The sequence below is a fragment of the Eschrichtius robustus genome, chromosome 5 (genome assembly GCF_028021215.1).
Source record: "Eschrichtius robustus isolate mEscRob2 chromosome 5, mEscRob2.pri, whole genome shotgun sequence".
NCBI lineage: Eukaryota > Metazoa > Chordata > Mammalia > Artiodactyla > Eschrichtiidae > Eschrichtius > Eschrichtius robustus.
Genome location: NC_090828.1, coordinates 2,080,061 through 2,103,661, shown reverse-complemented (window position 1 = coordinate 2,103,661; position 23,601 = coordinate 2,080,061). Strand labels below are relative to the sequence as shown.

Below are 23,601 nucleotides of genomic sequence, written 5' to 3'. Positions count from 1 at the left end.
CTCTGAGGTCTCGGGCAGAAAGGACCAGAGCCTGGGGATGTGAGAGTGGGTTCACTCGTCCCCCTTAGGCCCTGGGTGTATCGCTGCAAACGACAAACTATCAAAACAAAGAGGCCCAAATACACACGAGGGAGTGTTTGTTCAACCACAACCTGGGAGGGACACAGCACCCTGTGGATGGAATGCCGAACTGCGTCCATCCTTTCGTGCGAGCCCCAGGCTCTTTGTCCAGCGCTGACATGGGGAATTCCGCCTAATTTTCAAAGGGGGAACAGCACCCAGAAGAGTCTCCTGGCTAAGATCCAGTTGGGTGTCTCCTGGAGGACTAACAGGCCAGGCTGGTCTCCACACAAGCACAGCCGCGATGGAAAGCAAAAACTGGGGTCAAAGGGCAAATGTGCAACCTGAGAGGTGGGTCATTGCGTCTCCTCTCAGCCAAGGGGCGTCCTACCAGCTGCCACCTGGTGTTCAGGTGCTCACAAACGCGCTCAAAACAAAACAACTTTGAAGAAGTTAAGGCTGAACACACAGGTGAAGCTCACTATGCATCTGGGATGCTTTACGGTTCTTAGGAGTCTGCAAACATTCTGGCAGATGCTTAAGTCAAACCAAAAGTGGGGCTGAATGCCCCCTGCAGCTCCCAAGTGAAGACAAAGCTGTGGACCAGCCCTGAAGCTGGGGTGCCTGGGAACACAGCCCCGGCAGGGACACCAGCCGGGGGCTCCGCTTCTGGGGCCTGGGCCACGGGGCAGCGGGGAGAGCCGCCTGGGGAGGGTGTCCGCCCCGCCGCCCTGCCGCCCGCCACCCCCGCCGGCCCCACCGCCCGCCGGCCCCGACGCCCCGCCGCCCCGCCGCCCACCGCGCACTCACTCTCTTTGCTCTTCTCCTTGTTCTTGAGCTGCTGCAGCTTCTGCTCTCGGTGCCGCTTCTCCAGCTCCTGCTCCTGGCGGTGCCTCTCCAGCTTCCGCTGGTGTTCCAGCAGCTCCTGCTGGTGCTTCACGGCCAGCAGCTCCTGCTGTTGCTGCGGGCAGGGGCGGGAGGAGACAGAGACGGTCAGAGCCTCGCCCCGAAACAAGAACGACGAGACAGACACACACGCGAGCAGATCAGCGGAGGCCCAGCACGTCCCCGCGCTGGTGTGGCCGTGGGGGCCTCGCGCCCTGGGCGCGGCCCGTGTCTCCAAGGAGACCACCTCGTTCAGCCTGCACAGGAAGCAGGGCTGCTCGGGGACGTCTCCTAACCACTCCATGCTAAATGCCAGAAATGAAAATAAAAGTGACCGAACTGCTAGAAGAAAATACGCCTGAAGATTTATGCCATCTCATACGCTGGGAATGCCTTTTGGAAAATGACGCAAAAGCGTATGAAATGGTGTGGCAGCTTCGGGAAATTGTTTGGCCCATCCTTACAAAGCTAAACACGCACCCACGCAAGACCTAGCAACCCCACGCCCAGGACTGACCCAAGAGACGGGGACACACATCTGCACAAAGCCCTGCACGGGACTGTGGGTGGGAGCTGTGCGCACGGCAGCCCAGCCCGACACACCCCAGGCGTCCCTCTGACGTGAACCCAGCAGCAGAAGCGTGTGTCTGTACGTGAGAATCCCACCCAGCGATGAAAAAGATTAAACCGCACAGACGGGAAAAAACACGCATGGGCTGCAAGACAACCGAAGCGATTCCAGTGTTGACAGGGCTGCGGGATACGGGAGAGAAGAGAGTCAACACGCAAAGGTTCTATTTACACGAAGTTCTGGATCAGGAAATCCTAAGACATGGTGATAAAAATCAGAAGAAGGCTGCTTCTTGGGTGAGGCAGGAAGACGAGGCAGGCGGGAGCCGTCTAGGGTGTGGGCTGTCTGACACACAGCATTTGCTCAGGGGCTCACGACGGTCGAAGCGCGGCACACAGACACTCAAGGCCCGTGCGTTTCGTCGTGTGGAAATGATATCACGTATTTTCAAAAATGACAGAATTGACAACGTAAAAAGTTACCTTCGTAATGAATACTGTAAGCAAAATTTAAATGCAAAGGATGAATGAGGAAGCCTCTTTGCAGTGTTCGTGGCACAGAGACGGCCGTGGTAAGTTACTAAGGCTGTGGTAAGCAGCCCCTAAGAAGGTGAGCAAAAAGACCAAGAGATTCACCAAAAAGTGGTTAAAAATAAATGGGGGACAAGGGTTCAAGCTCACCAGCAATCAAATCGCACTGTCACTTATTGCACTGGAAAAGGTGAAAAAGAACAAGCCGGCCAGCGCGGACCGGGGGTGCGGGAAGAGGCTCAATGAAGCCGACACACCGGACACCGGTTTTCCTCAAACCTCGACCAGCAAAAGCCCCCAGTCGGGTGGTCTGTGCTGCCTCCTCCCGCCCGACGGCTCCCCCGTCCCCATGTCTGCCCCCTCTCCCCCTCTCAGTCTGTCTCTGTCCCCCTCTCTGCCTATCGCCCCCCCCCCCTCTCGCTGGCTGCCTCTGTCCCCCTCTCTGCCTATCCCTCTCTCTCTCTCTCTCCCTCTCAGTCTGTCTCTGTCCCCCTCTCTCCTACCCTTCTCTCTCCCTCTGTCTCCCTGCACCTGTCCCTCGCTCTGCCTATCTCTCCACCCCCGCCTGCCCCCGCTCTCCGGGGATCCGGCCACACGCACTTGCCACCTTGGGAAGGACCTGAGTGGGGCCAGCCTGGCTGCCCACGCCCTCCGCCCCGGCCACCTGCGCGGAGCCGCCCTCGTCCACAGCACCTCGTCCACAGCACCTTCCAGGTGGGCCCCTGTGTCCCCCTCGCTCCGGGTGGAGGGACGGGCTGGGGGGGAGCCAGCAATCTGTCACCCAAGAGGCCCCGGGACTCTCTGTCGAGGACGCTTCACCGACGAGCGAGCTCCCCGTCATGGACCACGTGTGTGACACACAGCAGGACTGAAACAGCTTTGCGGCCGCTCCCGGGGACCGCGGCAGGCGCCTCCTTGCGGCCCCGCTGGCCCACCTGGGAGCCTCCGCAGACAGCACGGCCGGCCTCCTGGCCTCCCAGCCTCCCGGACTCCCGGCCCTGCTGCAGTGGAAGGGACCTGATGGCAGGGCCCCTACGGAGCCGGGCGGGCTGGTCACACCTGTGCCCGCACATGCAGCAGGGGACCCACGGCCCCTGCCCACAAGCCCTGCCGCGAAGGCGAGGGGGGGTCCTTTCCAGCTGGGACCACAGGGGCAGAATGGCAGAGAGGTGGGCGCAGCTAAGCCCAAGACCCGCGCAGGAGGGAGGGGGAGGGAGGCGGCCGCGGCCCACCCAGAGGAGCCGGTGTCCGGACCCCGCGCCGCAGCTTGCACCTCCCACGGGTGACACTGCCCCTCGGCCCGGGGCTCCCAGACCGTGTCGTGCAGCAGGGCGTGCAGGGGCGTGGCCGCCAGGAGTGGGTACCCAGCTCAGCACCCACCCGCGGCGTCCCTGCACACTGAGTGCCACTGCTGAGAGCTGTCTGTGGGAAACAAAGTTAATTCCCAACACCCGGCTTACAGGAACTCGGGGGCAGGAAGACGGTTGCAGAGGCCTTTGCGGGTGGCTGAATTCCAAGAGCAGATCTCCAAGCCAGCTTCCCAATTTTGCAGTCATTGCTGCCAGCAGTCAATACAATCTGGTTTGACCACGAGCTGAGCTTCGGTCCCTTCAAGCTGATGTCGCTGTGCGTGTCCATAAGATCAGCTTAAGAACTTTGCTAATATATTTCAAGACAGTGACGTTTTCTTCTCTTTTAAAAGGAAAAGCGAATGACACCACTGGGACAAAAGAGTAAATGAGGTGGGGCTAAACCATGTCCCTTATTATTATTAGTTTTCTTCCAGGAGGCACTACTCAGAGCTGCACTACCTGCTCTTCTCAGAACAGGGTCGCACAGCGAGGAAGGTACCTCTGCCAGAAGAAGCATTTGTTGATCCGTATGGATTCAGAGAATCCTGCCTGGGGGCCCCATGGCTGTGTCTGTGGGTAAAGGCCCCTGGCGGCTGTCACCAGGCCACTGCCCACCGCTCTGGGATTCCACCTGCGTGGCCAGCCTTCAGAGGCGGACGACTCAGAGGGCTGCCTGGTCGGGGAGCCAAGGCCGTGTCCTGAACAACGGATCTTGGAAGGAAGAACCTCGCCCTCTTGGTATTACCTACACCCCCAGATTGCCTTATGCACAGCCCCGGGTTCCCTTTCAACTGCTCAGTGTTCATTTAATGTGTACATGAGGCGCAGGTGGAAATTCGCTTAATATGGTCTCACAATATTTACTTTTCACCCAGAACCCAGAAGGAAAGTGAGATCTCTCAGTTGTCATTACAAAGAGACTAGAAACAACCACCCCAGACCCTGATGATTAAAATTCACAGGATGACAAAACTCCCAGAAAAACGATATTGTCATTGAGTGTTAATGAAAGGAGCAATTAGAAACCACAACTCTGATGCCCCAAAATGCCCCAGAGCACGACACTGTAAAAGCCTGGCACGGACAGTGCAGAGCCGGGACTGCTGTGGGGACACGGGGCTGCCACGGTGAAGTCCACGCCCACCTGGGACCGGAACCCAGAAGTTCTGTGCATCAAAGGCCCAACAGGCTTGCCGTGTAGGTTTTTCAAAGATGGTCAAGGAACTTCTAAGGCATCATGTGGCCCACTATCTGAGGGAAGTACAGGGCAGACCCGATGACCCTCGGAGGTCACTTTTGTTAGAGAGCATCTTCTCTTGGATGCTGACCTCCAGGCTTGCGTGCTACTTGGCCATGGTTTCTAAGGACCATTTGCGACTAAACTCTTCTTCCCTATGGGGTCCTCAAAACGGAACCATTATCTTTATCTCACTGGATTTCCTGGCTCAAATCGAAGAGGCACCCCCATTTCAGTACATTCAAAATCACTCTTCCCTCTGGCCTCATGGCACATCAGCATTATCAAAAGGTCCCCTGGATGTGTCATTTATGTTCCCACCCAAATCTGGATACTCAAATGCCACACAGACAAAAAGGTCAGCCATCAACATGCTGGTCAGCAAGAGGAAGGCCGGCATCACAGACACCCGGCACTCTGGACGCTGCGGAAGCTGCAGACTGGACATCGCCATGAGCGCTGGGGGGAGGGGAGCATGGAGGAGGAGGGGGTGGAGTAATGAGGAGGGGGAGGGGAGAAGTGATGGGTGAAAGTGGTCAAGGGAGAGCCTGGCCGGCCTCCCCTTCCTCCGTCCTCACCACCCAGTCTCCATTCGTGTGACACGCGTTTTCCTCCCAGGTGGGGTGCCTTGGAAGCTGCATCCCCTTGAGACCAGTGGCGGGTCCCCTCCGTCTGCAGGGCATCCTGGCTCCTTCCCTCCATGGGCTCACCACCACCGGGACACACTTCCCGTGGTGGCTCAGGGCTGACTGAAGACTCAGGCTGTGTCTGAGCCCCTGACTTCTCTCTGCAGACAGTAGGTCTGAGCGAGCCCGTTGAGGGTACTGGGCCGGATTGAAGGCAGTGTACCTATCAGCAAGAGGCAGTGAGGAGGAATGAGATAAAAACCATGTCGCAAGCCAGCGCACGAGACGGTTTTCTTTGTAGAACAAACTTCTGCAGCTGCCATCTTTGGAAATACACAAAACGACCCTTCTCTTCTACAACTGCAGGCAGCCTACAGCACAGAGGGCACAGTCAAAGGTGAGCAGGACGCCTTATAAAGCACGACACTCTCGTGTGCCATGAATGCTTGGTGGCAAAGGAAAAGCCGGGCCCTGCATGGCAGCCGGAGTGGCCATCAACGCCCCCTGGGGCAGCAGGTCAAACAAGGCCATCCACCTGCCCATAAACAACTTCCTAGAAACCCAAAGTGCCGGGTTTATGAGCAATTCCTGACCGTAAGCCCGTGAATTAGGCACAGACAGGTTCAGGGATGACGCAGGGCTTTTGGCTGCCACGCGCTTTCCCAGGTACCAGGGTTATGGCAACCTAAGTGCGTCCTGCAGGCTCATTAAAAGTTGCCTCAGGTGACCCGGAAGCTGGGGCCCCAGGTAACATCTCTCCAGCTACCTGGGACAGGTAATAAAGAGAGTAAACACGACGGCCTGGCTCCCAGTGCCATAAAACCAGGTTCCTTTCAATGTTATCCGTTGCCCTGCAAGGAAAAGAGTCACATACTCAACTAAACAGCTCTTCAAGCTCTCTCCTGTCCACGGAGACAGCACGAATTACACCAACAGATTTTATATACACACACACACAAATGTACAAAAATTCAGCCTTCAGTAAAAAAGGACATGCAAATAAAAGAGTGGAAATCGTTTTTAGTTTTTGCCCATTAGACTGGAAACACCCTGCGAGACCTGGGAAAGGGACATCCAGGCTGAATACAGCTTTGGAAGGAGCAGGAACTCTTCCGGAGGGCGACCCGGCAAGATGCTTTAAAATGTGTAATGTGGGCTTCCCTGGTGGCGCAGTGGTTGAGAATCTGCCTGCCAATGCAGGGGAAACGGGTTCGAGCCCTGGTCTGGGAAGATCCCACATGCTGTGGAGCAACTAAGCCCGTGTGCCACAACTGCTGAGCCTGCGCGTCTGGAGCCTGTGCTCCGCAACAAGAGAGGCCATGACAGTGAGAGGCCTGCGCACCGCGGTGAAGAGTGGCCCCCGCTTGCCGCAACTAGAGAAATCCCTCGCATAGAAATGAAGACCCAACACAGTCAAAAATAAATAAATTAATAAATAACTTAAAAAAAAAAAAAGTGTAATGTGCACACAGTATTTTTCATCTGAAGCGATTCATTCTGAGGAGACCTGCCCAAAGGATGGGGCCTGCAGTCTGGTCCACAAGCAGGAACCGTGGAAGATGAGCCCCCATCTCCCAGGATGGCACTTGCCAGACAGACGTGTCAGGACCGGTCCCCGCCGTGCAGTGTAGACGGGAGGCTGTAGCGCCAGGGTCACGGGATTCAGCCCCGACTTTGGACTCTGGCTGCTTCGGAGCCACAGCGGGGGTGGCATCCACGCCGCGAGCGTCCCCAGGTTCCTCGTCCACTCACAGCCCGTGAACCCATGGGCTCCTGGTCCCGGCAGGACGAACCTGTCTAAAACCCCTCCCGGAAGCACGTTCTCTGAAGATTCGTGTCTCCTCTCCACGATGGAGCCACAGTCACAGCCAAAATCCACAAGTAAGTACTGGAAATTGACAAAAAGCAACGGCTGGGCTCAGAGTGCTGTTAGTAAGTGGAAAAAAGGCTGATGAGAACCGTTGATCAGAACCCCAGACAGGTAAGTCCTAGGGGGCACACAGGCCGGGCCTCGGAGAGTCGAGGTGAGTGCTGGGGGTCAGCCATGCACTTGGGGTCCCCCATACCTGCCCCTGCCGTTCCTCACCAGACCTGGGGCACCCCAGCCCGAGCTCGGCCCTCCCTCTTCACACACGTTTGTACCCTCCCTCTGCATACCCTTCCCAGAGGCATCAGTGCCAAAGAGCAGGACAGAGGCTCCCAGAAGCATGGAGTGCCAACAAGCTGGCCCTGGTGACCCCGCGCCCTGGCCACTGGGAGAGAATGTGTGTAGAGGACGTCTCTTCCTGGACACTCCTGGGGGCTGGGGCCCCCCCGTGCTTACTCACTACCCCCCCCCCATTTGGTCTGTAAGAGGTTTAGAGGAGGTTCACTACCCCAGCTCACTTCTGCCTTTTTTTATTAGAAACACAACAGAACGACTGATGGTTAAATCTAAGGTCAATTCCTTCTGTGTTCACATTTAACCATCAGTTTACTTATCAAGATCCATCTTCAAAGGTTCACATTCTTAGAAAAGCCCAAAGACGGATTTGCTTGCTGCCCATTCTCCTAGCCCTGGAAACATTAGAGAATTAAATGGAGCTATTTCATTTTTTTCCCACTTAGTGGCATCATCTAACGTGTGGAACATAATATTCTCACAAAGATAGGGTGATCCTGATTTTTACCCACTCGATTTGTTTCTATTCATTTGAGTACTTTATGTACATACGTAAAATCAGCTAAGTAACTGAGAGGAAAGTCTGGGTTCAGGGGTCCCCAGTGCAGGCGTGTGGCCAGCCACGGGAAAGGGCAGCAGCAGTGGCGCCCCTGGTTCTGGACGATTCTGTCTTGCATTCGCACCCTGATGCGCACTGTGGACAAGGCCATCGGCGTGCACACAGAGGGTCTAAAAACAGAGCCATGTGCTGATGACCGTGCCTGCCAGATAACATGGCCTACCTTAGGAAGCCCACTGCGGGCACGTAACCCTGACCACCAAACCCTTGAAATTTATCATTAAACCCACATTAAGAATGGCTGTTCTAGGGCTTCCCTGGTGGCACAGTGGTTAAGAATCTGCCTGCCAATGCAGGGGACACGGGTTCGAGCCCTGGTCCGGGAAGATCCCATATGCCACGGAGCAGCTAAGCCCGTGCGCCACAACTACCGAGGCTGCGCTCTACAGCCCGCGAGCCACAACTACTGAAGCCCATGTGCCACAACTACTGAAGCCCGCGCTCCTAGAGCCCGTGCTCTGCAACAAGAGAAGCCACCGCAATGAGAAGCCCGTGTGCAGCAACGAAGATCCAACACAGCCAAATAAATAAATCAATGAAAAAAAAAAAGATAAAAAAGAATGGCTGTTCTAGACACGTACTGTATGATGCTACTCATATGAGGTCCCTAGAGCAGTCATTACAGAGACGGTAAGTAGAATGGTGGTTGCTGGGGAGGAGGGGCTGGGGGAGGAGGGGCTGGGGGAGTGTTGAATGGGGACAGAGCTTCATTTTTTTTTTTTAATTTTTAAATTTTATTTTATTTATTTTTTTATACAGCAGGTCCTTATTAGTCATCCATTTTATACCCATCAGTGCATACTGTCAATCCCAATCACCCAATTTCATCCCCCACCACCCGCCACTTTCCCCCCTTGGTGTCCACACATTTGTTCGACAGAGCTTCATTTTTGAGAGGACGAAAAAGTTCTGGAGATGGATGTTGGCGATAATTGCCCAACAATGTGAATGGGCTTAATGTCACTGAACTGTACACTTAAAGATGGATAAGATGGCAAGTTTTACGTTATGTATATTTACTGAGATTAAAAAAAAAGTGAGTTAGCGGTTTAGTGGTTCCTCAGAGTTAAACGCCGAGTTATCTTACGGCCCAGCATTTTGGCTCCCACGTATATACCCCAAAGAATTGAAAACAGTTGCTTAAACCAAACTTGTTCACTGATGTTCACTGCAGCACTATTCACAAAGGCCAAAAGGTGGAAACAACCCAAATGTCCATCAATAGATGAATGGGTAAACAAATTAGGGTCCATTCATACAATGGAATATTCAGCTATAAAAAAGAATAAAGTACTGACACATGCTATGACGTGGAAGAACCTCGAAAATGTTATGACAGAAGTCAGACGCAAAAAACTACGCATTATTGTATGATTACATTTATATAAAATGTCCAGAACAGGCAAATTCAGAGAAGAAGGCAGATGAGTGTTGCAGGCACTATGGGGGGCAGGGAGTGGGGTGGAAATGGGGCATAACTCTTGGATATCAGCGCAGGGGTTCTTCATGGGGTGATGAGAATGGTTTGGACCCAGACAGCGGTGATGGTTGTACCATATTGTAAATGTACTAAATGTCATTGAATTGTACACTTTAAAATGGTCAAGTGATGAGTTTTATGTTACATGAATTTTACCACAATAAAAAAAATGAGTAAGGGAAAAACTAAGTATTTTCCATAAAGAAAAGGGAAAAAAACGAGCAGCCACCTCTCTCTGCGCTCCGTCGGGTGAGAACGAGCACAGCCCTGAGACTGAGGACGAGCAAGGTCCCCGTGTGTGTGCCCCAGGCCCTCGGGGTCCCTGGACGGCTGCTGGGGACGAAGGCAGAGCCTGGCTTCTCCTCCACGCTCCCCATCCTACCTGACGGGCATCAGGAGAGAGCAGCCTGCATCGGCAAAGGAAACGGGCAAACTCACCTGTGATGAAAACGATCAGAATCCTGATGAGTGCTAGAAAACTACCAAATAGCTCAGGTGATGATTAAACTGTGTCCGGCACCGACCCTGCCAACAAGCTCTTCTAAGAGAAAAAGGCCAGGTCTCTCCACACAGGACCCAGGAAAGGCCTTTTGTCCTTGGGGAGTCACCTGCTTTTATTTACCTCTGCAGCCCGGGAGTGTGGCTGCCTGACTTGACCACAGGAAAATGGTTACAGGCCTGGAGAGGGTGCTTCCCATGCAACCCTGAGGGAGACCCCAGCACAGGGAGGAGAGGCCCGGCTTTGCCTAGCTCTCCTGCAAGCCTCACACCCAGGGCAAGCCCTCACCCAGGGTCCAGCCTCGGCCACACAACCAGAGTCCATGGCGTGGGCAGGGGCCCTCACGCACGTGCTGTCACAGATAACTTTCCAAGATCCCAACATGGTTACGGAAGTTTTAGTCAATGCATCGAGACAAAAAGGGAGGAAACAATTATAATTTGCAGATGACATTATTGTCTACTTAGAGAACATGAAATAACCAATTACAAATTTCTTAGGACTAAGAAGAAAATTCTAGGCATTGGTTGGCTAACAAATAATAATGAAATCAAGAGCTCTACACTGACAGTGACCAAGTAGAGAATAAAATGAAGAAACATTCCATGCATAACAGGAGAAAATATATAAAATACCCAAGAATAATTAAATATAAAATCTACAGCCCTTATATGAAGAAAATAAAACAAGACTTTTCGTAAGGACAGAAGAAGCCTCAAATCACAGGTGGTAATTCCATATTCCTGAATTAGAAAGTTATTAGTAGATGTCCTGCTGATTTATTAACTTGCTGCAACTTCAGTTAAGTTTCCAGAGCAACTTTGGGGGACGTTATGAGAAATGATTCTGCTGCTCACCTGGAAAAATAAAAGCTCACCCGGAGACAAGCTGAGGGAATTAAAAATGAAGAACAAATGTGTGGGGAGTGGAGACCTGCACAGTCGGATCCTGAAACACGAGCACAGGCTCCTGCTGACACTGGGCGGGGCTGGTAAGAGGAACAGAGGGGGCCGGAGACAGACTCGGCCAGATAAATATGCGCTGATTATGGGACAGAGCTGGCATTTTTTAAATCGTTTAGAAAACTGCTTTGCTTCGTGAATGAGGCGAGGCCAAATAGATAATTGACAAAATATAACAGACGTTGAAATAACGCCCTTAATTTATAAAGAACACTCATATACTGATGAGAAAAAGACAAGCATTGCAATAGAAAAACAGCAAAGAAAATGATAATTGGTAGAAGAAATGCAGCAAGCGTATAGAAATATGGCGAACCACAATCAAGGAAATGCAGGCACGACATGAGACAGAATCAAAATAGAATGTGAACAAGTTCCAGTAATGCATCAGACTGCGGGGTCAGCCCTGGCCCCTCTCCTCTGGGAGGGCAGTCACTGCTCGGCCAGCCCGCTGTGTGCGGACCATGGAAGAGGGAAAACGGGGGGCGGGTAGCGACCCACGCAGCAGGCTGTGGGTGGGAGAGAGGGTGCCCTGCAGCGCCCCACAGAGGCAGCTACCACCCAGGACAGGTCAGCAAGTGCTGGCTGTCGTGGTTACTGCTGCTTTACTATTCTGCTCTCGGAATGAGCAAGGCGGGTGTGTGTGTGAGAGACAGAGAGAAAGAGAGAGAGAGAGACAGACAGACACATGCATACCCAGGACCTGGTGCAGCTTTTGGAAAGAAACATGGCAACAAAAAAAAGCCACAGAAAAGGACTTATCTTGGGTCAGCAATACCATTTCTGTTTTGTTTAGACAAAGGCATGTGATTCATGAACGAGGACACTAAAAACAGAAGAAAAACTGGAAATGACCTTAATGTTCAACTCTTCAACTACTAGTGCTTATTTAAATTCATTGGGGTTCATTGTAAGACTACAACAAAGCCATTAAAATCATGCTTTTGAAGTGTATGTAACGGTAAAGGGAAATGTTAACAATACAGTAAATAAAAACCACATGTCAGTATAATCCCAATTCCATAAAACTACAGGTACACACACGCACAACTTACATAATATAAGGTTACGGGAATCCACTCCAAAATGCAACGGCTTTCCTAGCTAACAGCGCTGGAATCACATCTTCTCTGTGATTTGCAATTATTCAATAATTAACATTAATGACTGTGGCGATCAGAAAGAGATCATGATGAAAACATTCCTCGTGAAAAACGACACTGTCTGGGATGCAAATAGCAGGGCCCTGCTCCTCTCTCGTACACAAGCCTTGGGGAGTCCGGGGGCCGGGACCTTCCCCCTCCTCCTCCCGTTTACCTAAGCAGGTGTTCCTCCCGGGGTGCAGGCGGCTCCAGGGAGATCTGTGGGGAGGACACTGTGAGCAGACGGTTAATGAGGAGGTCAGACGTGTGGGTAAGCGTGGCTGAGTGGACACAGGCATTCACTCCCACTCCTCTCGGAACCGCGGAGAGGAACGGTGCTTTTTAGGAGACACGGATTCACATGAACAAAGCCTGCAGGAAGGACTGGAGAGCAGGTTTGTCATCAGAACTTTGGAAGATGCAGAACTCTGGAGATGAGACGCGGTAGCACCCCAGAGGCACAGCCCAGATGGCACGGTCAGCGTCGCGTTCTACTCCGAAGTGCTCACCACGTCTCCATCAGTGAAATGGAATATTCGATACGTTCCCAGTACAAAATTGTCAGTATTTGCCAAACAGCAAAAAACCACACATTTATGGAAACATCACTGCCACGGACGGAGGTCAAGGGGCGGCATGCCTGAACCCAGAACCTTCAGAAGGTGGCCAAGGGATTCTGGCTTGCACGGGGGGCTCCCAGCATCCAGGCCCACAGCCCTGCCCCCTTCCTCCTCTCTTCACGGTGCACCCCGACTTCTCACTGTCTCCCTACCCCTGAGCCCTCCTCATGTGCACCCCGACGCTTGTCAAAATCACTGTTACCACGCCCTCTCCCGCCTTCCCTGGACTAGGGTGAGGATCCCTCCTGGAGAAGATGACTGCACTCCAGGCCTGGTCTGTCACAGCCCTGCAGTATCCATTCCTCCGGGTGCATTCCCATACGAGTTCTCACCCTGACCTTCAGACTTGCCTTGGCCAGCGAGGCAACAGCTTCCATGACTTACATGGAGGCTTAAACCACTCTTGCCCTCTTGCTGAGCTTGGAACTCAGAAACCAGCAGATAATCCAGCTACCAAGCACCAGCCTGGAAGTGAGGCTACTTACCCCAGGTCACCCCGTCACTGGGCAGCTCACAGCTGATGACAGGAGCACGAGAGAGAGCCCAGACAACCCTCCACAAACAAATGACTGCTGTAGTAAGCAGTATATTTGGGGTCGTTTGTTATGCAGCCAAAGCTGACTGAGACACTCATGTAACAGAATCTTTGTGGTCTTATAAAATAGTGGCCATCACCACTCAAGCAGGAAGGACTTTGTGCTGGCTTATATCCTGTAATTGTTTTCCTTTTTGCATAAAGCAAATATTTAAACCATTGATCCTGATTTAGAGATATAACAGATTCATATTTCAGATACTTTGAAATGCAAAAATCATGTTACTACATCATTATACTTAAAGATAGTCTGCAGTACAAGACTGAAACTGTAGCCATGATCACCAGCGTGTGCCCACAGTGAGAAGAGCGTACAGGTTTCTCAGACTGTGGGACTGGATTTGCATTGGAGCATAGGGAACTCAGCCGATGGGAAGGGAGGAAATCGCTAACTCCAGGGAAAGCTAAGAGCTGTATCAGAGAGGTCATGAAGCCATTGCATGGTGTGTGTCGGCAATAGGCACCCACACAGACACAAGAATGGAGCCCCTGATGGTTCTTTAATCAGAAGGATGGTCTCAGTATATGAAGCACCTGAAAAGTGGCAGTGTATGTGTGTGTAGGGGGGTGCCGGAGATGGAGGGCGAAAGCCTAGTCTCTCCAGCAAGCGGGAAATAATCACCCCATGGGATCTTTAATGCAAGGACGAAGCCGACCATCTACAAACAGGGAGCAGAAGCCAGCAGAGATCTGGGGCTGGGCAGCAGATGGGAGAGCAGGGAGGGACCGCTTCTGCTTGTTTACACTGTACTACATTTCCATTAGAAACATTGGAAATAGGGATTCCCTTGATAACATTTTAAAAAATTAAAAATGACACACAACAAACCCCCAAAGCAGCAAATCTAGGTAATGCTACATTTGCCAGGTGATCACCTAGGCTATCCCAGCTGACAAAAACACCCACCGACACCACACTCACTACTCTCACAGCCCTGGGCCTCAGTGACCATGCTGCCTGGACCCCATTCTGGGGAGAAGAAAACTAACTGCGCAGGACAGAAAGGGGAACGGGGCTCCTGAATCAGCCGTGACCAACAAAGACACTGCGCCTAGTCCAAGTGCAACACTGAGTGTCGAAACCCCAGGAAAGATCTTCTTTACTCAGGGTTAACCATTTTAGTTACATTTTAAAAATTATTCCCTTTTTAACTATAAAATCCTATTCAAATTCACTGATGATTTAATGACACTAATTCGATTGTGTGCTCAAGAAATCCATCTGACAAACACCACTGCCAAATGTCACTAACAATATGATACCTTGTGAAGACAGTGTAAATCATCAAAACAGAAGCCGACTGATGGTATGATACAATTACATAGTTTAAATGGCTTTAGACGAATGATCTCCATTTTAAATGGAGAAACAACAAACGATTAAAATGCAGAGAGCATGTAACCTTGAGATGCTTCCTGAGCTGCGTTTCTGGGGCTCCCACCATCTCTGGGAGCACCCAGCCTGTGGGTCAGTGGGAGCTCGGGGTACCCCTGACTTCCGGGCCCTCTCTGCGCAGGTGTTGACAGGAGGACCCAGGAGGGAGACTGTTCCATCTCAAAGAGGTGACACAAACTCCTGGAGCACCAGAGGAGGAGAGAAACTGGGGGTCAGGGAGACAAGGCCCACCCCAGGCCGAGGCCCCAGGACAGCGGGAAGCCGGGTCTCGACCTGAGGGGGAAGCACCAACCCGGCTCAAGAGTGTTCCTGATGTTTCTTGCTTATTTGTGCAACCCCTCACCTACGAGAGGTTGTTGATGTCTCAATTTCTCATGTTTTTCTTGTAAAAGCTACAGACTCAACCGACACAGATAGGAGAACATAAACAACTAGCGTCTTCCTTAATCCTGGTCAGCACAAAACCCACCATCGCCAGTTTCCGGTATAGTCTCTCAATCAGGGGTTGTGTGAGCGAGGACGAGGGTGCAAGCGGGAGTGAAAATAGAGAGAGAAGTGCAAATCCCGAGTTCCTTCTTCAGCCAGGCGCCATGCCGGCCCGCAGACGCCAGAGGTGGGCAGCTGCCCGTTACCAGGTAGGCACGTGGATGCGTGACCTACGGGGGGGGAGGGGCACACACAGGGCTCCACCTCCCAAGATGAAGGGCAGTGCGGGCCCCCTGGTCGCCAGGAGCCCGGGTAAAGCGGGGCGTATCTGAGAGGACCGTGAAGACACAAGACTGCAGTGATCCTTCAGGCTTCCGAGATGAAATCAAGATACGGGACGGTGATGGCCAAAGTTCAAAACGCCGGCTGGCGAGGAGGAGAGGAACTCGCTCCGCGTGGGCGAGCAGCGCTACTGGTCGGGAGAGAGCCAAGGCTGAGCTTCTAGATTGCTTTTACGGGTCACAGAAATGTGAGGCTGCAGCTTCAAAGACAAAAGGAAAGGGGCGGCCTGTGGGGGTCTCTCGTCAGTACTGAAAGGCAGGCACCTCGTCGGGCACTGCTCACAGCCAAAGACCGTCGGGGCGGGGCCTCAGCGGGAAGCCCCACCCACCCCGTCCCCCCACCATCCCCGCATCCCCGCATCCCCCGCACCGCACAGAGCAGCAGCCGTGAGCAAGGCGGTGGCTTCCCCACCGGCAGGGCAGGTCCAGGCTGCCTCCCACGGAGCATGCCACGGGGCCTCCCTCTCCTCCCAACAGCCAGGAGGAAAAGGCGCTTCGCATCACGGGAGCAAAGCGCACCGCGCTCGCTCTCGTGGACCCTCGACCACTCCACCCCAAACCCAAGGGCGCTTATTCAATAGCAGAGGACCACGATGGCCGCTGGGGCGTCTCCATGGAGACAGGTGACCTCTCAGTTAGGCCGGAGCGCTCTCTGGCTCAGAATCTACAGGCAAAGCCATGAGGCCTGGACTTCCAGCAGCTCTGGAGAGTGTTCTCTCCTTGGTCTGTCCACTGCCAACCTCAGAAGCCCCACGGGGTCAGGGCAAAAGGCAGCAGCGGCAGCAACAAAACCGCCAAGACCCACGGCCTCGGGTGCAGCTCTCAGCTGGCCAGAGGCAGAAACAGACAGTGCACGGTTGGTTACTCTGCATGGCACCAGTGCGCACACACCATCTGGGCGCAGGCTGACGAGGAAGCCAAGGCCGGCCTCAGCGACGTCCAGCCGTAGGCGGTGTTGGTCTCTATGGAAAGGGCATCTCAGAAGCGTGTGGGCTTTTAATTCTCCACATCCCTGCTGTCCGGTCCAGTAGCCACTAACCACATGTGGCCGCAGTGCAGCTGGTCCAAAGGGAGATGTGCTCTGCGTGTCTGGTCTGCGATGCTTCACTAAGACTCAGCGTGAACAGAACTATTTATACGGATCACAGGTTGAAATTATATTTTAGAAATATGAGGTTAAATAAAATACATCGAAGTTAGTTTACCTTGTGCAGCCAGGTTCCCAATGACCCCAAAGGTTCCTGCCTCCTGGTGTTCACCCCTTGTCTGGGCCCCTCCTGGGGGGGTTGGTCATATGACAGTAGAATAAGGTAGCAGGGTTGGGGGATGTCACTTCCAAGATTTGGCCAGAAGACACCAAGGCCTCCTTCTTGGTCACTTGGATCTCGGGTGCCCACCTTGGGGAAGCTGCTGTTAGAGGCCCACGTGAGGAGGACCTGAGGCCTCCTGCCCACAACCACGGGAGTCAGCTGGGAAGTGGGTCCTGCAGCCCCACCCGGCCCTCAGATGAGACCACAGCCCTGACTGGCAGCTCAGCAGCACCTCACGAGAGACCCTGAGGCCCAGCCAGCAGTGAGGCTACTCCTGGGTTCCTGACCCGCAGAAGCCATCAGATCGGACACGCTTGTTATCGTTATTCCTGACCCGCAGAAGCCATCAGATCGGACACGCTTGTTATCGTTATTCCTGACCCGCAGAAGCCATCAGATAGTACACTTGTTATCGTTATTCCTGACCCGCAGAAGCTATCAGATCGGACACGCTTGTTATCGTTATTCCTGACCCGCAGAAGCCATCAGATAGCACACGCGTGTTATCGTTATTCCTGACCCGCAGAAGCCATCAGATAGCACACGCTTGTTATCGTTATTCCTGACCCGCAGAAGCTATCAGATAGTACACTTGTTATCGTTATTCCTGACCCGCGGAAGCTATCAGATAGTACACGCTTGTTATCGTTATTCCTGACCCGTGGAAGCTATCAGATAGCACACGCTTGTTATCGTTATTCCTGACCCGCGGAAGCTATCAGATAGCACACGCTTGTTATCGTTATTCCTGACCCGCAGAAGCTATCAGATAGTACACGCTTGTTATCGTTTTTCCTGACCCGCAGAAGCTATCAGATAGTACACGCTTGTTATCGTTATTCCTGACCCGCAGAACCTATCAGATCAGACACGCTTGTTATTGTTATTCCTGACCCGCAGAAGCTATCAGATAGTACACTTGTTATCGTTATTCCTGACCCGCAGAAGCCATCAGATAGTACACGCTTGTTATCGTTATTCCTGACCCGCAGAAGCTATCAGATCGGACACGCTTGTTATCGTTATTCCTGACCCGCAGAAGCCATCAGATAGCACACGCGTGTTATCGTTATTCCTGACCCGCAGAAGCCATCAGATAGCACACGCGTGTTATCGTTATTCCTGACCCGCAGAAGCAATCAGATAGCACACGCTTCTTATCGTTATTCCTGACCCGCAGAAGCTATCAGATAGTACACGCTTGTTATCGTTATTCCTGACCCGCAGAAGCTATCAGATAGTACACGCTTGTTATCGTTATTCCTGACCCGCAGAAGCTATCAGATCGGACACGCTTGTTATCGTTATTCCTGACCCGCAGAAGCTATCAGATAGCACACGCGTGTTATCGTTATTCCTGACCCGCAGAAGCAATCAGATAGCACACGCGTGTTATCGTTATTCCTGACCCGCAGAAGCTATCAGATAGTACACGCTTGTTATCGTTATTCCTGACCCGCAGAAGCCATCAGATCGGACACGCATGTTATCGTTATTCCTGACCCGCAGAAGCCATCAGATAGTACACGCTTGTTATCGTTATTCCTGACCCGCAGAAGCCATCAGATCGGACACGCTTGTTATCGTTATTCCTGACCCGCAGAAGCCATCAGATAGTACACGCTTGTTATCGTTATTCCTGACCCGCAGAAGCCATCAGATCGGACACGCTTGTTATCGTTATTGCTGACCCGCAGAAGCTATCAGATCGGACACGCTTGTTATCGTTATTCCTGACCTGCAGAAGCCATCAGATAGTACACTTGTTATCGTTATTCCTGACCCGCAGAACCCATCAGATAGCACACGCGTGTTATCGTTATTCCTGACCCGCAGAAGCAATCAGATAGCACAGGCGTGTTATCGTTATTCCTGACCCGCAGAAGCCATCAGATAGTACACGCTTGTTATCGTTATTCCTGACCCGCAGAAGCCATCAGATCGGACACGCTTGTTATCGTTATTCCTGACCCGCAGAAGCCATCAGATCGGACACGCTTGTTATCGTTATTCCTGACCCGCAGAAGCCATCAGATCGGACACGCTTGTTATCGTTATTCCTGACCCGCAGAAGCCATCAGATAGTACACGCTTGTTATCATTATTCCTGACCCGCAGAAGCCATCAGATCGGACACGCTTGTTATCGTTATTCCTGACCCGCAGAAGCCATCAGATCGGACACGCTTGTTATCGTTATTCCTGACCCGCAGAAGCCATCAGATAGCACACGCGTGTTATCGTTATTCCTGACCCGCAGAAGCAATCAGATAGCACACGCTTGTTATCGTTATTCCTGACCCGCAGAAGCCATCAGATAGTACACGCTTGTTATCGTTATTCCTGTCCCGCAGAAGCCATCAGATCGGACACGCTTGTTATCGTTATTCCTGACCCGCAGAAGCCATCAGATAGCACACGCGTGTTATCGTTATTCCTGACCCGCAGAAGCAATCAGATAGCACACGCTTGTTATCGTTATTCCTGACCCGCAGAAGCCATCAGATCGTACACGCTTGTTATCGTTATTCCTGACCCGCAGAAGCCATCAGATCAGACACGCATGTTATCGTTATTCCTGACCCGCAGAAGCCATCAGATAGCACACGCTTGTTATCGTTATTCCTGACCCGCAGAAGCCATCAGATCGGACACGCTTGTTATCGTTATTCCTGACCCGCAGAAGCCATCAGATCGGACACGCTTGTTATCGTTATTCCTGACCCGCAGAAGCCATCAGATAGCACACGCTTGTTATCGTTATTCCTGACCCGCAGAAGCCATCAGATAGCACACGCGTGTTATCGTTATTCCTGACCCGCAGAAGCCATCAGATAGCACACGCTTGTTATCGTTATTCCTGACCCGCAGAAGCCATCAGATAGCACACGCTTGTTATCGTTATTCCTGACCCGCAGAAGCCATCAGATAGCACACGCTTGTTATCGTTATTCCTGACCCGCAGAAGCCATCAGATAGCACACGCTTGTTATCGTTATTCCTGACCCGCAGAAGCCATCAGATAGTACACGCTTGTTATCGTTATTCCTGACCCGCAGAAGCTATCAGATCGGACACGCTTGTTATCGTTATTCCTGACCCGCAGAAGCCATCAGATAGCACACGCGTGTTATCGTTATTCCTGACCCGCAGAAGCCATCAGATAGCACACGCGTGTTATCGTTATTCCTGACCCGCAGAAGCAATCAGATAGCACACGCTTCTTATCGTTATTCCTGACCCGCAGAAGCTATCAGATAGTACACGCTTGTTATCGTTATTCCTGACCCGCAGAAGCTATCAGATAGTACACGCTTGTTATCGTTATTCCTGACCCGCAGAAGCTATCAGATCGGACACGCTTGTTATCGTTATTCCTGACCCGCGGAAGCTATCAGATAGCACACGCTTGTTATCGTTATTCCTGACCCGCGGAAGCTATCAGATAGCACACGCTTGTTATCGTTATTCCTGACCCGCGGAAGCTATCAGATAGCACACGCTTGTTATCGTTATTCCTGACCCGCGGAAGCCATCAGATAGCACACGCTTGTTATCGTTATTCCTGACCCGCGGAAGCTATCAGATAGCACACGCTTGTTATCGTTATTCCTGACCCGAAGAAGCTATCAGATAGCACACGCTTGTTATCGTTATTCCTGACCCGCAGAAGCTATCAGATAGCACACGCTTGTTATCGTTATTCCTGACCCGCAGAAGCTATCAGATAGTACACGCTTGTTATCGTTATTCCTGACCCGCAGAAGCTATCAGATAGTACACGCTTGTTATTTTAAGCAGCTAAAAAGCTTGTGGGTAATTTGTTGGATAGCAATCAATAACTTACACAATCTGGTTTCTTTTGGTGTTTTAAGGTGGCTACAGAAAATGTAAAATTACCCACGTAATGTTAATATATACACATTTCTATTGGACAGCGTTGCTCTCCATGTTTCCAAGTACAGTGAGCACACGTTATGATCACAGACGTCGTAACTGCTCCCTCAACCACATGACGTGAGTTCTCTATGCATCACTAATGCATGTTTCTTTCTAATATGTTTACTTTTAAAATCTGAGATCAGATTAAATATATGCAGAGAGTGGGTACCAAAAAACAATCTATGTTAGTTTTTTTCTTATTCCATTTAAAGGAAAAGTATCTTTTTCAAATCATAAAAAGTCAGTGGGAAAAATGGAGAGTGGACGGACAAGTCCCAAGAAGAAAATAAAGATGATTTGCAAACACGGGTGTTTCTTCTTGCCGGTAACGTTGCTATATACAGACATATCTTATCTTTGTAGATGAAGTCAGATGATAAGCATTTTCCCTAATTTAAGCACGCTTCTACAGCGTGACTTTAAATGCTGTTCCCACCACTGGCCACATCTGCCCCAATCTACTCAACCGGTGCCCAAGTGCTGGACACGCAGGTGTTAACTGCCCAGCAAGCAATATGGCTGTGCATCAATCTCAGCGCTACCGCTGGTTATCAGGGACGGTCCTTAGCGTGGGAACCACGGGGCCACGAAGAGCGCGCGTGCTCTGCAGGCTCCCGCGGGCGGACGGCAGGCGACTTACTTTGATATGCTCGTGGAGCTGGGCTTCGTGCTGCCGGGACAGCTGCTCGTGCTGCCTCTGGAACTCGGCGATGAGGAGCTGCCTCTGGAGCTGCTGCTTCTGCTTGAGGGCCAGGAGCTCCTGCTGCAGCTGCTTCTCCCGGACGCCGGCCTCCGTCGCGGGCAGCGGAAACTGGTGGTCCAGGCGCAGGTCCATGGGCACCGCCGGGGGGGCCACTGGCAAAGGCAGCGCCGAGGCCACGTCCACTGCGGGAGAGAGCACAGCACAGAGCGCTGGTCACCGTGGAGCCCCCAGCCCCACCCTCCCTCCCAGAGAGCCAACAGTCGGCGTGCCCACACGCTGACGGCCACTGTACACTTTGGACGCCTCTGCACCCCCTCCCTCAACAGGCTCAAGAGGCACGACCCGGAGGCCTTTGAGGTTTCTATCCCTCGGGCAAAAATCAGTGGACGTCTGGACCAGGACACACACCCCCGCAAACTCTCTTCCCTCCACCCGACCCTCCACGAAGGGGCCCCTGCTCTCTCAAAGAACCTTGCTGCAGGCCCGGCGGCCTTTTCTGACATCCTTTTTGAAAGTCGACGAAGAGAAAAAGCAAGAAAAAGGCTCTGAAAAGCACTGAACACCCGTAAGTAGAGTGGCAATTGCCCAAGCTTTTCTTCCCCTTTTCACAAAGCCACGGAAGAGTTGTGTGCAGGAACCACAGGACAGTGTGTGCCACTGAAGTGGTCCAGACGGACGCTCTGGACGGGGAGAGCGTTTCCATGGTGAAGCGAGCGCCCTCCGGAAAACAGGTTTACCGGCTGCAGCCAATAAAACGCTCCCCCGGCTCGCCCGCACAGCTTGCGCGTCAGGGTTACGTGCTTCTGCACTTCGCCGGGAAACGGACTGTCTTCACTGCACTGATGTGTGGCCGAGAAAGAGCCACAAGTGACTCTGATTAGAAACAGAAGCTGAATCGATCTTAAGGCTTACAAATCAATACCAAATTAAAGGGAGAGAAAGAATGCAGAGCGCGAGCCTTAAATTATGGACCTCACAAAATAACCTGACGTGGGTGCTCCTCCCGTGACAGGACGGCATCTGAAAAGCCCAGGGGCGCCGCTGGGAACCCCTTACTTCCCGCGAGCCGAGCCTCCTCTGCTGCTTCCCCGCCTCGCAGGTGCGCGCCCTGGGCGCTGCTCGTAGAGAGAGGAGTGAAGACAGCCCAGCACCGAGGCCCACGGTCCCTGTCCCCGCCAAAAAGCCCCCCTCACAACCTGCTCTGGGCTCACGCAGCGGCACGGACCAGACCCGGGGCCCGGGGGCTCAGGGCTCCGGTGGGAGCCCAGACTCAACACCCAAGGGCCGCCAATGCCAGCTCCTCACCGCCTGGCACGGGGCGCCTCCTCCTAGCCCCTCTGCCTGGACCCTCTACAGGTCGGGCCTTGCGACAGACGCACTTGGCCTCGTCCTGGGGTCTCCCTGAGTGAGAGCGGGCCACTCACGGGCCAGACATAACCCAGTTCCTCAGGAAGTCTGTGCATAGATTCTGGAAAAACAGCCCGAAAGTGGAACCACCCGTCAGGACAGGGCATTTCTGTGGTCACTGCCAGGCGGCAGGTCCCATGCCGACCATCCTTCTGATGAGCGAGGCGAGGTGGGGCGAGGCCCGGCTCGGGCGAAGCCCTGGGTTCTAAGCCCCGAGCCGACTCCCTGAGCCCTGGAGCTCTGGACTAGAACGTGGCCTCGCACCTGCAGGGCTGCCCGCCTCGGGAGAGTGCGGGCCGCTGCCCGGGGCAGAGCGGGGCCCTGGCTCCGGGGCTGACGTCACTGTCTCTCCCACCCCCGGGACCAAGCCCTGGCCTCCACCCCAGGCCCCCAGAGCCGGGAGCACCTTCCACGCCAGGAGTGCCTGGGACCTGGCCACGGGGAATGGAGAAAACTCCTCAATATTCAAGCAGTTTCAGAAAATATCTAATTCTCCTCTCTTTGAAGCCCTAACAAGCCTGGGATAAATACCAGCTGACTGTTTTTCTTCGGTTTCTTCCCCCAACTTTTTAAATGTATGTATTTCTTTTTTTTCTAGAGGGGTGTGAGGGCTTGATATGTGACAAGGTCTTTATCTGATATTTACGTGAGAAAAATCTGCACAAATGAACTGTTTTCGTGAACAGGCCCGGGGACCGGTGGAGCCCACCAACCTCCACTGCACACCAGCTGGTAAAG

The 23,601-nt window shown here is 52.7% G+C and overlaps 1 protein-coding gene across 3 annotated transcripts in view; it reads right to left on the bottom strand.

Moving 5' to 3' along the window:
- Window positions 1-23,601, bottom strand: part of HDAC4 (histone deacetylase 4) — a 294,251-nt gene that overhangs the window by 95,506 nt on the left and 175,144 nt on the right. For all 3 annotated transcript variants that reach the window (XM_068544110.1, XM_068544113.1, XM_068544112.1), the window contains exons 4-5: window positions 21,394-21,638; window positions 871-1,021 (exon numbers count right to left, since the gene is read on the bottom strand). In XM_068544110.1, the coding sequence (XP_068400211.1) occupies window positions 871-1,021; window positions 21,394-21,638 (396 nt within the window). The remainder of the gene's footprint in view (window positions 1-870; window positions 1,022-21,393; window positions 21,639-23,601) is intronic.